Source organism: Acanthopagrus latus, chromosome 12 (genome assembly GCF_904848185.1).
Source record: "Acanthopagrus latus isolate v.2019 chromosome 12, fAcaLat1.1, whole genome shotgun sequence".
Lineage (NCBI taxonomy): Eukaryota > Metazoa > Chordata > Actinopteri > Spariformes > Sparidae > Acanthopagrus > Acanthopagrus latus.
The window spans coordinates 4535499-4549700 of record NC_051050.1 but is presented as its reverse complement, the minus strand read 5'-3'; the positions used below and the strand labels follow the sequence as shown (position 1 = coordinate 4549700).

The window sequence follows — 14202 nt, the reverse complement described above, 5'->3', positions numbered from 1 at the left end:
GGGGTTAGGCACCTGCAGTAAGGACACTAGAGGGTACCCACACCTACAGTGTAATAGTTTGAAGTGATGGGCCATTGACCAAGTTGCCTGATTTGAATTGTTCCGAGTCATAACAGGCTGAGACTTTCAAATAAAGTTTAGAAATGATTTATACTGAGTGTTCACAGTGTAACGTAGTCTGTAGTGTAGAAGTTAGCTTCTTTTGTAATCCCTACATAATCTCTTCATCCCACACTCTACCTCACTCAGTGTGACAAAAGTTTGGTACCACTTCACTACTTGGTCGGGATTATGTCCTCGCGCCTGACAAACAGCAGCACAGCTCGCAGAGGGAAGCGACTACTTTGTGTTTGAAAAGGCATCATTATCACCTTGACAAAGAAACTGAATTCAGGCAGAGTTTTAAAGAGCCGTTCACCAAAGTTCTTGGCGTGAAAGCAGCTTGATTCCTGCAGCTTGTTAAGGACCTCTCCGAAAAAAAAACAACCCAAAACAGAATCGCCTTATCTCTGCTCCAGAGTGGGAGCTCTATCCTCTTTCTGCCGCACAAAACCCAACCCTGTCTTGGCGCTGACATTACCACATAAGCCTCCCATAATGCCGAGGAAAACCCCTGTAAAATGAACGGGTGACGTCTTCTTCCAGTAAGCGGATAGGTGAAGTGGGCAGGGCAACATGATGAGGACATGTAACACTTTTTTTATTAAGAAAGTGTAAAGAAAGCCCGAAGCCTCCTCTCATTAAGCCTTTGATCTGAGATGTGAAAGAAGCCTATCAGTCTTGGCGATGAGAGCCAGTGTTCCCGAGAAATTAGGAGATTTCCTGGAATATCATCAGAATAATGTGTGCGTGCGGGTGGGTGTGTGTCTGCTGGCACACCCTGAATCCTGAGATGTGTTTTAGCTTGTCTTGTCTGACAGAAGTGAGACCAGTTGAAGTGTTGTTCTGCCAAACGGCTCGTCGTGGCAGGAGTACAGAGAGCACGGGCGAACAGGGTGAGGCGGCAGCCACCTACTACCATCTGAACATTTACTGTCAACACAGCACAAGTGGTTACAAAATCGGAGATTCACCAGGAACTCGCACTTTCTCACAGTCTAAATACAAATTCAAACAGAATTGAACTTTTTAGACGCTTAAACTGTAGCATGACGTCCAGACAGGAAAAAAAGAAAGATGGTCTGCGATGCCACACACAGGTTTGATGGCAGTCCATAAAGATGCAATCATCTGATCCAGTATAAAGGTATCGTGCCAAGACTGACATAATGAAGCAGATCCGATTAAATTCATCAGCATACATTAAATACCACTTTCTGTTCTGCTCCATTCATTTGCTGTGGTGAACGAATTATAACACATGCATTTTAACCCTGCACGTGCTTCACACTGAATGTAGGGATGCCCAATACTGGACCGACACATCACTGACCAAATATTGGGAAATCTATAACATTGGGTACTTCTCGCTGTCAGGGAAATATTGCAAATTGCTTTCATTGAAAGAGCAGCATTTACAAACTCTGACACGGTAGGCGGCTGTTGAAAGTTGGTTTGCGATTTGCTAAGCTGAAGAAGAAGAAGAGGAAAACATGGCGCCATCGGTGTGGACTTTTTTTACAGTCTAGTTAAAAAAATGATTGCAAGCATGGCCGTTCTTAGCTTCTGAAGATCAATGGCCAGTTCAGTACAATTATTTAATGCACCAAAGTGAGGAAATGGAAAACCAAAAAAAGATGAAAATGGATTTGAGCATGGACATGTGGCTACATGTAACATAACACATGTGCACACACACACACACACACACATGCACCCCCCCATACACATACACACAACAATTAATGCATGAACGAAGAATTTACTTTCGTTTTCTGTCTTTTTCCATTACCGTTTCTTAGCCACACACACACACACACACACACACACACACACACACACACACACACACACACACACACACACACTCACACAGGCAGGCAAGATCCTGTTGTTTCCTCCAATCGAGCAGAACCTGCTGCTGTTATGAGATACAGTGGAACTCCCACATTCGTGTTTCAGCTCTGTGACAAAACCCCACAAACCAACACGGAGCTGCCTCCTACTCGCATGTTCAAACACCACATAACATGGTCCTCATTTCGAAAAGAGCAGGGCCCTGTTTCAGAACGAGGAGGTAAGGATTTTTCCGACATGAAACATCAATCTATTTCTTTCAGGAATATAGAGATTATTTTTGAAAATAAGAGCTAGGATAATTTTGCGTCTCGTATGGTATTAATTTAATATGGTAATTAATATGGTATTAATTTGTATCTATGATCATTACCCTGCATGGATTTGCTGCTTTAAGAATCCATATTAATACAGAGAATCAATAGAGAGTCATAAGCTAATTCTCATCAACCAAATGTTTGACTGTCAGACTTTATGAACAACCTTTTGAGAGTTTCTTAAAAAAAACCACACACATTTCAGGGAGAAATTTTCATAGGATGACTGAGTTTACTAGCTCTCTACATTTTTTATCAGGGAGTTTCAAGAAAGTATTATTATCATTATTTTCAAATCAAAATAGTGTTATTTGTTATGGGCACCATGTTTTGGGTTGAGTTAAAAGCAAGGAAACTATTGTTCAAACAAAACCACTCAGGCTCAGCCCTCAGCAAACACCCACCCTCCATAAGTGCCCCTTAACAAGGCCGTGAAAATGTCCTCAGAGGAGGAGATGCACCGGAGAAAGAATATTAAAGCTTTCTGTTACTTCTCGTGCACAGTAGCTTCCTTGTATCAAGCACAAAACGTGCCATTGACTCACTGTGTGTGGATGTTGCTGAGCTCCTGCTCTGTCTGTCTCTGCAGCTGCTGGAGGTGAAAGGTCAGCTCCTCGCTCAACAAGGCAAACCTCCAAAGTCCTCCTCTCCCTGTGTTCTCCTCACACACCAAACCCTGAGCACGACAAAGGACAGAGGACTTATTGAGGCTGCGTGACACCCACCGGGCAGCCATACAGGAGGCACAAAATAAAGGCCGACTGAGAAGCAAACGTTTAATCAGTGAGACATGATTAGGTGTTTACATGATGTTAATAGCTTCCATGGTAACTTCATCTACTATAAACCTGTTTTATCCTTTAAGATACAGTACATTAGCTTGATAACAGTGTCACCTGCATTTTGTATGTGTGTATATATATACATATTGTCATTCTAAACATGTTGCCAAACAGGTAATATTAATATAATATTGCAATATTTGTAGGCTCAATCGACATAAATCATATATTTCTGGATATTTTGAAATCTCCCCAAAAGCAACTTATAAATGCAAGGACTCATCAGTAATGCGGATCTATTGACTAAGTGGATAAAGGCAAATCTAAGAACATGTAGAACAGTCTCGTAAGTTAAAAGAAAACACAGAATCACTCCCAGGTAATGCTCTTAGATCCAGGAAAAGACAACACTTATGTCACATCACACTATAATGATATCCAAAGTGTAAGACGTTATACACTCTCGTGTCATAATAATAATGCAATTCAGCATAGCCCTGCAGAGCCACTAGCAAAGCTGCAGACTCATAGTCTCTAGTCTAGTCGAGCCTGTACTCTAGGAGTATACTGAACACTGAGTTACCATTTTATTACCTTTACTAAGCTAAAGGGCTAAAGATGCTGGTAGCACACACTGGACAGGCTGTACACAGAAAACAAGTCAAGAAACCGGCACTGGCTAAATTCAGGGAGACAATCTAATAAAACTGCTGAGATCTGACCACTTTCATTGCTGGAAAATAAGACAGAGCCAAGTCCTGAGGCTGGATTTCAAGTCATAGCTCTGTCTCTGAATGACACACGCAAAGAAGAAAGGGGTAAAAAAAAAAAAAAAAACTTTGTTAAAAGACAAGTCAGACAAATGATCTATAAGTCATCATATAATATTTAGTCTGGAGGGTTATTTGATGTGAGAATGTATTCATGTCACAGCTCCAAGAAGTCTGCCGTCTCCGTTTTGTCAGACAGAGCAGCATGTTGAGTAAAGACGGATGAATCACCAGCTGAAGGAGGAGAAAGCGGGGGGGCGGAGGGGGGTGCAGACTTATCAGAGGTAGATCAACACACAGACAAGAGGAGGTGAAGAGAGACAGACAAGAGGAGGAACCAAAAGAGACGCTCGAAGACATGACGCGAGAAAATAAAAAAGTTGGCGTGGGGGACATTTAAATTTGTTTGTGGGCCTGAACTCGTCAAGGTGACAGAGTCCTTCAGTGAGCGGCTGTGGGCTGAAAGACAACAGACCGAATGAGTCATTCTGGCACAACATGACGATCACCCTCATCCTCCCCTGCGTCTGTCTGTCTGTCTGTCTGTCTGTCTGTCTGTCTGTCTGTCTTTGGCCATGTGACTCAGTCTGAGAAACAAACTGGCACCATGTTAACAGAGGAGCCAATTCTGATTTGCCTTTCGAGCGTGATCTTTAGTCCTCACTGTCCACAGTGAAACTCACAAGTGGCTGAATAATGTTTGTGTTTACAGACAGCGATGGTACAGACACGTACAAGGATACAGAGATTCTTAAAAATAATTTTCTCCCTGGGAGACAAACACAAGATTTGCCACATTATTTTAAAATTGTACCTCTATACTTTCATTTCTAGTCATTTATCAAGTGGGATTTAGCGGCAACTTGCAACCACGTGAATAACCGTCGTCTCGCCTTACCCTACAGTGGCTGCTAAAAAAGGCAAAAAAAACCCCCAAAACAAAACACATAGACCCTCTCTAGAGTCAGTGTTTGGTTTGTCCATTCTGGGCTTCTGTAGAAACATGCTGGAGGAACATGGAGAACTCTGCTACCACTGTCGATATAAAAGGCTCATTCTAAAGTAACTAAAACACAACGATTCTTAGTTACAGACGATTATACACAAACGAAAACGCAACTATAATTGCCAACGCAACTATAATTATCATGTTCTATTTTCTGCCAATGGATCCCACATAGTGGACCTCTCTGAACAGGGCTTCAGGAGAGATCGACCGGAGGGAAAGGAAAAGGGAAAAGACAGCCAGAGACAGATTCCCACGGGCACGAAAGAGGAGAAAAACATTAAGTGAGCTGCACACAGAGAGAGCGCCATAAAAATAAATCCCTCTATAGATTGTTAGGAATGCAGTTAGGCAATGTCGAGCAATTAGCCCTGTACCCTCTAGCAGAGTTCGACGGTTTGAAAACATCAGGTTAAAAAAAAAAGCGTCAGCAAAGACAAAGAGACGTGAATGCCTCTGCTGCCGATAAACATCTAACAGTTTTTACTAGAGGCGTCATGTTTCAGATTCCAGTGAAGCCGCTCTGACACTCATCCTCACCTCTTTCAGTTCGATGTGCAGAGATTCAAGTACTGATTGGATTACAGTGTTTTTTTTTTCTATTTATATATATCTGGCCCTTTCCAACTGTTACTCTATTTCACTCTACATTCTATTAAAATACACTGTAGTGACTTGATTTTTATATATGCCTCAGTTAACGTGAATTTCCTGTCATTTACCTGGTGCTCCTCGGTGACGGGGGACTGTAGGCTGTGAACTTTGGCCTCTATCAGCTGCCGTAGCCTGTCCAGCGAAGCAGGGAAGTCCTCTCTGTTTCTCTGGAACTCTGGACACTGTGAAGAAAGAGAGAGAGAGAGAGACTGCTTTCATGATTTTTTATCAACTTTCATCGCAGTAACCCTCGAACCGGAAATCTGCCCTGTGTTTCACAAACCAGCAGATTTGGCTGGCAACCACTGGGAGTCTGATCCTGTTGGCTTTGGATGTAGTCAAAACATCTCCTCAAACATGAACTCTGTCTCTATCTCTGTTCTAAATGGGGACGTTCAGTGTTTTTCACATTCTGCCAATTGTTGTGCCCTGAGTGTTTGGATGCCAATGTCAGCTGGAATCAAGGCAACACCCAACTGGCAGAACATCCTCCTCCGATTCTTCAACAATCTTTTATATTAGTGTGGAATGGAGAGAAACAGGAATAAAGGGAGAGGGAGGCTGAGGTGGACTGAATCCTGCCCTCCTGACAGAATTTTAAGAGGATGCCCTATAAATACCGACACACAGCTGTTTCCCATATGAGATTTGAACCATTTAAGTACTGAATTGACTCAAATAAGTATTTCAGTACTAATTATAACAACATTGTATTATATGGTGAGACACACGTTATGTCACAAACATAGTTATTTTAACTGGAAGTATGACCTTTCCTAAACCTAGTCATGTAGTATTGGAGCCAAAACTGGATCAAGTATTGTGTATTACTGCTAAATCAGCCACAGAGCTCTTAACATCCAAAAGTGACACTAGAGGGGCGGGTTAAGTGTGACATTTAGAACCTTAAAGCCGGTGTAGCATTTACTAGTTGGTGACATGTGTTGGAAACAATCAACAGATAACATATTTCTTTTGTTTTCCATTGTTCTATAAGACAAGCACTGACTGCTCTGCGTTACAAGTCCTAACTAGCAGGCCGTGCAGTTTGACAGCTGACATGTCAGAGGGATTTTTGTCCTGAAAGCTACTTTCGTTTCTCCTTGTCACTGTGGAAGGTGAGTGACAGCGGTTCTGTCAAATGATCATGCTTGCCACTGTTTACTATGATGCAATACCTCGCTCTGGGTCACCGTTCAAATATGGGGCAGAATGAGTGTCGGTAAAAATGAGGTTGTAAGACAAGCGGACAGCGCAGATGACTGCGCTGATGTCACAAAAAAAAGAGAAAGTGAAAACAAGAACTACAAAACCTACGCTCCCCTTGAACTGTTCAACGGTGTGCCGACAATGAAGATTACAAATCATCTGACTACCGCACAATGGTAGAAGCTTCCCCACCCACCACTGTTTGAAACCCACAACAGAGAGCCATTGTGCGACCCTGTGAAGTCGCTAACGCAGGTGGCTCCAATGTATGTTTTTATCTTAAAGGAGCAAATCAATGCTCGTACAAAAACTACAGATGGACAGCAGGCAATTAATTCCCTCACTCTCCATACGAGCTGATGCATTCACGACGTGAGTGGGCTGGGTGTTCATGGCACAGTGAGACTGTGTTGTCTGATTAAATGCAATCAAAACAAGTCCATTGTGTTTTAATCCCTTGGAGGGAGATTACATGCATCGACAGGAGCTTGAGGGAGCAGAGAGGAATTTTGTAGTTGTTAAGTGAAAAAAAAAAAGTCTCACTGTACATTATTTAAGTAGAGTGTGACCCAACAAAGTCAATACTTTTCAGTCAGTCTCATTATAAAGTGAAATTGTGCCTGATATACGTGGGATGTTATAGTTCTCTTCAAGTTACTGTCCAAACCCGTTGACTTTAAATCATGTTCATATACTGCTAATTTGTCTCCCTAATTACATTTCCCGGCAACAAATTGATGTGAACTTAATTTCTAGGAGACAGGTTTGTACTGTCAGAATAACATGGCCTAACATGACATGACAGTGTCTAAGATTTGAGATGACATTAACATTAAAACATTCCTATACACAATAAATGCTGTTAATTGCATCACTGATTTTTGTAATCCTCTTGGTAACCACGGTAAGAAGATGATATAGAGGGAAGCATCGGTGAAATTTTATGGATGTGCATTAAACAAAATGATGCTGATGTGCCCCAAATTGCCAGGCTGCTAAATGAATCAAATCAAATCAAATCAAATCAAATCGTGAGGGCTGTTGATTTTGTTGTGCTTGCAAAGCAATCGTCGTTGAGCGAGCCTTGTTGAAATGCTGTGGTGGATGCCAATATGTCTTGTGATATGGACAGTGACCTCAACCCCAGGAACGCGTTATCCGTTTCATAAAGACCAATAACAGAAACATTGAAGTAGGGATTAGCCTACACTGAAGTACAAAACCTGGAACAGAGGCTAGCCTGGACAAGACGTCCTGTACTTCTGCATTTAAAAGGTCAACTGCAGCTACATGTCTCAGGCTTTTAATGAGAGATGCGTTGGTACATGAATCGTTAACAACACTAGCCAGTTCGCCAAATAGTTAGCCACTGACACTTATAATTAAAATGCAGCTAGCTCCTTAGAATGCTAAGGCTAAAACGCTCAACATAAGCTAACACTCTCAGAAGGCTGCTGAGGCCTTTGCGAATACCAGATTTAACTTGGTGTCAGTTTGCTGCTAATGCTGTAAAAAGACCAACTTGGTTTCCACACGTCCCAAATACTTTCTTACCAAAAAGGCTAATTGTAGATAGGTGTGAAAGGTTTTTATATAGCTAGACCAACATACCTAAATGTTCAAATAGCAACTCTTTAAAAAAAAAAAAAGGCTGATTTAGCCAGTTCTCTAACAAAAGTTTTGGAAAACAACTATTGCTAGATCTTCCCTTACCCATTAAGACAAGTACATTCACCAAAATATCCCAAAACCAGGACTGTAGAAGAATAACTAGGCTAGCTAAACCTCATCATTAGGCTATGGCTTAAAAGAAGACTGCAGGCTAGTACAGCCAATTCTCTCAGTACCGAGTACAACAAAAAGTAGCTCTGACTCTGCAGTACTGAAGTCTTAAATAGACGGAGTTGAGCAAACTGTTTCAACACTGACACTTAAAAAGGAACTGCTTGAAGATAACTTTAGCGAAGAGTTCAAATAACTTTAAACTCGGCCAGTTTCAGTAGAAAAACAGCTCCTGAGCTGCAAAGTGTTCCTGAAATACTCACTGTTGGATGTGGAGAGAGGGAAGTGTTCATGATGAAAGACAGACTCAAAACTAATTTCCTGACTGAGCTAAGACCACAGGGGGTTTGTGTGTGTGTGTGTGTGTGTGTGTGTGTGTGTGTGTGTGTGTGTGTGTGTGTGTGTGTGTGTGTGTGTTAGTGGGTGGGCTGCACTTCTGTGTACATGGAGATGACCCTAACTACAACCTCCCCACTGACCAGAATGGACAAGCAGAGGGAGAGGGAGGGAGAATGTGTGGTTGTTAGTTAATATCCGGCCAGAGTTTGTCAGGGTTTCTGTGCTTGATTGATCAGTTTACTCACCCTCCCATTTCTCTTGCTCTCTCTCTCTCTCTCTCTCTCTCTCTCTCTCTCTGTCTCTCACACACGCACACACACACACAAACCCACACACACACACACACACAGACAAAGAGAGAGAGAGAGAGATAGCTGACTGGCCAAACAAAGTAACCACCAAATTAAAGAAAACAACATGACCTAAACATGCAGATGAAGAATGTATCTCACATTACATCCAAAATCTGTAAACTGTAGATGGTGGTGAGCCCTAAGATCTCAGAAAATCATAAAGAGCGTGATCTGTCGGTGCATTTATTGCATCATTTCCTCAAACTGCAATTATGATAGAAGATATTTTATAGGCCACCGTTTGTAATAAGTATTTGTATAAAAGTATGGACACAGCAAAATCTCTAAATTGATTAGATACAACAGATGGCACATTTATGAAATCAACAACCACTAATTATCTGATATTGGTGCTTCAAAAAGATCTATCACAACGCCAAATGTAACCGCAACGGACCATGAACTCAGTCAGCAAGTCCAGTCAAGTCAGTGCTAGAATAAAAAATAATAAACCGTGAGCCAACCTTGAGGTTGAGTTGGATCACAGTCCTCAAAGCCCCCCCACCCAAGTCTGATGAGTCCTCATTCCCAATCCAGGGTGTGTCTGGGTGAGGCCTGATGACTGTGGCAGGGCGCCAAGTCAGACACACCTTGATAAGCAGGCAGGTATGAGGAGGGCCAGGCCTCCTCACATGTCTGCAGCGCTCTCTAGCTTTTTGTTGACCTTTTTCACGCACACGTGTCTGTGCACACACACACACACACACACACACACACACACACATACAGAGAAAGATTTTATGTAACACGATCAGTTCCCTGCCAGGAGCTGCCAACAATCATTGCACTCCAAAATGCAAAAAGTGTTGGACAGAACAGACATCATACTGTTTCAGCTATTCTTAGAGCCCCACCGTACGTGGAGCCAAATGTGAGATTTACATGTTTTTAGTGCAGCATTAGGTAAAAGTGCTGCCAGCTCTATTTAATACGTAACGTTAGTTATAGTTAGTTCCATGAGATGAGAGTGAAAGTAAAGCCCATCGAAGTCCCGACTGTAAATACTTTCAGAAAAATACAAGGACCCAGTCAGCATTACAATGCCGCTCTACAAAAGTTCCCCTTACCATACAACTGCTAAGTCTTAATGATTGAGGCGTGAATAGCGTGAATTGAGCGTGAATAAACTCCTATAGCATCTAATCAAAGATCTACTTGATCATGCTGATAAGAGTTACTGTCCCTCTCGGAAGGACTTGGCAGCAGCTCAGAGAGGCGTCCCATTCTTTTCAGATGAGACACTGCCGACTCTCCCTTTTTCGAACAAATACTATTATGCAGTCAGGTAATGCTGCTCCCCCACCTGCAGGAAGTGATGAATCACTTTCACACATCATCTTTGTCATATACATAGTCTGTCTTTACACCCTGTACTACCTGAGCTGCTGTTTTACTGCCCATCCAGCAATTAAGAGTTCACTTTTTTATAGACGTGGATTTATACATGTATAGGGTATATGCATGGGTGTGTTTTCCTATGTCTAAATACACGAGAGCTTGGTATGCTACAGTCTTATCATCTGAGACATTTGAGCTGCTTAGAGACCAATACTTATAAGTCTGCACTGTCATTATTACTCACCAGACAAATATACAGAATGCGCAGAGATGAACACTGAACGTTCCTACCCAGCATACCCTGCTCGTGACTCACAGCTCTGGTATGTCACCTCTTGTGCTGGTGCACTTTGAACCAGCAGGAGCTTTAAAAGGGGAGTGGACAGCAGGAGACGCCCTGCAAGGCTCACTCGCTGACCAGGGAATGTTTCATCATGATGGAAACACGTTTTAACTGCATCTCTGACTTCAGTGACGCTGTCGGTCAAAGCGTCGCCCATTCCAAAGTTCCCACCCATTCAAAAGAGGACTCGCGAGGCTGGCCACGTTTGGGTAATAAGGCCTGGCTGGTAGATGGCACAGGTGCTCAGTGGGGTGGAGGGTCTGACTTCTCACATGTTGGCATTGTCATGACGAAAGCAACACATTCTCACTACCAGCTCGTCAAATACGGCAGCTTGTCAAGTGGCCTTCAGCAACTATCACAGCAACTGCGTGGGAAGGTAAGCAATAATACGTAATACACAATGTCTGGTTGGACCTTCAGAATAAAGCTCACTGATAAACACATCACATATTATAACATACGGTGACATTTGGACTGTTATTAACAGACTGTTGTTAGGTGCCAAAACTACTTGGTTAAGTTTAGCTACTCAAACTATTTGGTTAGGATTAGGTGCCGGAACTACTGGAGGAGATTATGCTTTAAGAACATGACTTTTATTATTGTAACTTGAAAGAATTCATGGCTAGTTGAAACAGGAAAGGGTCAAACTAAAATTGTGGGCACACCATTGTCGGAAATATCAATATGTCATGGTGTTGGTTTGAAACAAAATACTGTTCATAGAGATGAACAAAACATCCACTGTTCCTCACTGCATCATAAGAACATGGGGAGGTTTGTTCTGCTTGTTAATACTAATCCAAACTGGACCGTGCAGCAGGTTGCACAGCGGTGTGGAACTATCTTTCTATAAACACGTCGACTATATGGAAACAGCAGAACCAGTTTGCCTGTCCCCGATGGTGCCGTGAATAAGCAACATATCACCTCTCCTGTATTTGCTCTCTCGCTCTGCTCTCCTCCCCTGTTAATTGAAGCAGAGCTGAACCAGTTTGAGATCACGTATCTGACCGCACTATCATTATGGGCGTAAAAAAAAAAGAACAAAGCAGCCAGTTTCTGCAGCCTCTGTGAGAGGCACTCAAATGGAAAATGTGTCGGACTCTCTATGCCATGCCCCTATAACCTCTGTTACTTTCTGTAGGGGAGAATCTGAGAGGCAAGATGAAGTGTAAGGGGGAAAAAAAAAGAATGACACTAAATGCGGGTACCAGCCGAAGGTACAGGGAATTCTCAAGATTTTAAAATTTCACCCATAACTTCCACGTCCCTGTTGTGCCGTGTACACTGGACTGATTGATGGCATGTTTTCACTGCATACAGGAATTACCGCAGGTTATTTTAGGATGGCACAACATGGCTCTCAACACCGCCCAACCACATCCCAACACACGCACGCACACACGCACACACACACAGGTGTGCCAGGCTGACTTTACAACCTGCTTACAATAAGCTCCTTCCCAACACTCAGCGACAACAAAAGACAGAATGTGAATGAGCTGTCATTTTTTCAGACGGACGGGAGGACAGACAGGTAGGAGAGCACACAGACAGATCAGGTGGATGTGTAGTCCAGTGGAAAGACAGACATTCAAGCAGACAGGTATATGGGTCACATGCTGTAGAGTAGCATGACTACAGCCAAACTATAGCCAAGCATTCTCCTGAGCGCACAGTTGTCTATGCTTGTGTTTAGCATTCACAGATATCCCAGTTTCCCAGGCCAGATATTAACACATACACTGTCTATCTTCTCATCCACCGACCAGATGAATTCCTCTGACTCACAGAGGCTACCACTGGAAAAGCCAACTTCCTTTTGTATCTTACAGGAAGCCATCTCGCCAGCGACAAGTGGAGTGAGACGGCTGTTGTCAAGGATACAGGCAGTCTGGCGCACATCATAAACACAGATGCAGGCGTGACGGGACAAGTGCTGAGTTTTAGAATAAAGTTAACATCTCTGTTTTCTTAAGACACAAGATCTGAGATAGGATAAGACACGGCCACAGGTTTAGGAATTGCGCCTGCAATAGGTGAATAGGTTTTGTAACTTTGAAACATGAGGAGCAAGTGGGAAATATTTCTCTCATGAGGAGCAAGGTCACAGAGAGTCGGAGACGACCAGTCTCTGCAAAGTTCCCTCAATCGATAAAGTTTATCTGTTTTGGAAAAAGAAGCTTTTGTTGTCAAAACTCAGCCAAACTCTGTCAATAGCAGAGGCGGACCAAATCATTTTTCATTTTATTACAAATGGGTCACTTTAGACAGCAATGACAGCCCATTTATTATGTCATGTGGGTCTGACAACAAGGAATCTCTATACTCCGGGGTTCTACAACAGATCATGTGATCATAATTACCAGTTTCCAAATTGTACATGGTGTTCATGTCAATATCCAAGATGCAATTAAGACAGATCTTTATAAATGTTTAGATCTAAAAAAAAATGTAATCCAAATGTAAATGGTACAGTGCTATAACAACCATGAACAGTACTTTCAACCTTCATGTGAGCTGTACAATGGTGTGAACGCTTGCGTGTTGTAAAAACATGAATCTGAGAAAACTGCAGTGACACTTCAAATCAATAGATCCACCTGCTCTGAAATTAGGTAGAAACTAAAACAACAAACACCCTCTAATTCTATAAAAATGACAAAACCTCTCAAGCATTAATGTGCACAGAAACCTGATGTGAGCAGACAGACAGACAGACAGTGGAGTAGAAAGGTGGTCGGATCGTGAAAACTTTCAAAGTCTGTCACTTTCTCCTCACTTCATTTACTTCCACAGCTAGAACATCGACAAAAACAACAACAACACCCACTCTCCCAAGCACTGCAGCTCCCGCCCAGCACCCACCCAGCCTTCACCCACTCGCCCCTCCGACGAGGCTTAATGAGTAATAAGCACTGGGTGACCACAGTCTTGGAGTCAAGCCAACTTTCCCAGATGCCAAATTGAAGCCTGGAGGTACTGCATAATGCAAAACAACACTCATTAAAACTTGGAGGGAAAAAAAAAAACCAAGGAGCTGTAAAATGCAAAAATGCACTAAGATGCATTTCAGGAGTAGCTCGGTGGCAGTTTTCAAATGACTGAGATGAATAATCAGGACTCTCAGGCGTCCATTAGCAGGGGAAATTACAAGACGCAGAAAATGGGCTCCAAAACACACTCATGACCCTAAAACCTAAACCGTTTGGCCCGAACATTATGGTAAGGCGGGGAATGTGAGCGTTCCAAAGGCTGATGAAATGGCATGAAAGGAAAGAAAAAAAGAAAAGAAGAGGCTTTCAGAGCAGAAATATATTGAGAAGCTTTCTGATGAGTTCAGAGAG

The 14202-nt window shown here is 42.6% G+C and overlaps 1 protein-coding gene across 5 annotated transcripts in view; it reads right to left on the bottom strand.

The window, feature by feature from the left end:
* Positions 1–14202, bottom strand: part of LOC119030079 (cingulin-like protein 1) — a 55450-nt gene that overhangs the window by 30760 nt on the left and 10488 nt on the right. For 2 of the 5 annotated variants that reach the window (XM_037117424.1, XM_037117425.1), the window contains exons 1-3: positions 8740–8883; positions 5554–5667; positions 2819–2949 (exon numbers count right to left, since the gene is read on the bottom strand). In XM_037117424.1, the coding sequence (XP_036973319.1) occupies positions 2819–2949; positions 5554–5667; positions 8740–8769 (275 nt within the window). In that variant the 5' untranslated portion in view covers positions 8770–8883. Of the gene's footprint in view, positions 1–2818; positions 2950–3147; positions 3294–5553; positions 5668–8739; positions 8884–14202 lie in introns of those variants that run through there. The other 3 variants (XM_037117426.1, XM_037117427.1, XM_037117428.1) reach the window with 3 other exon arrangements.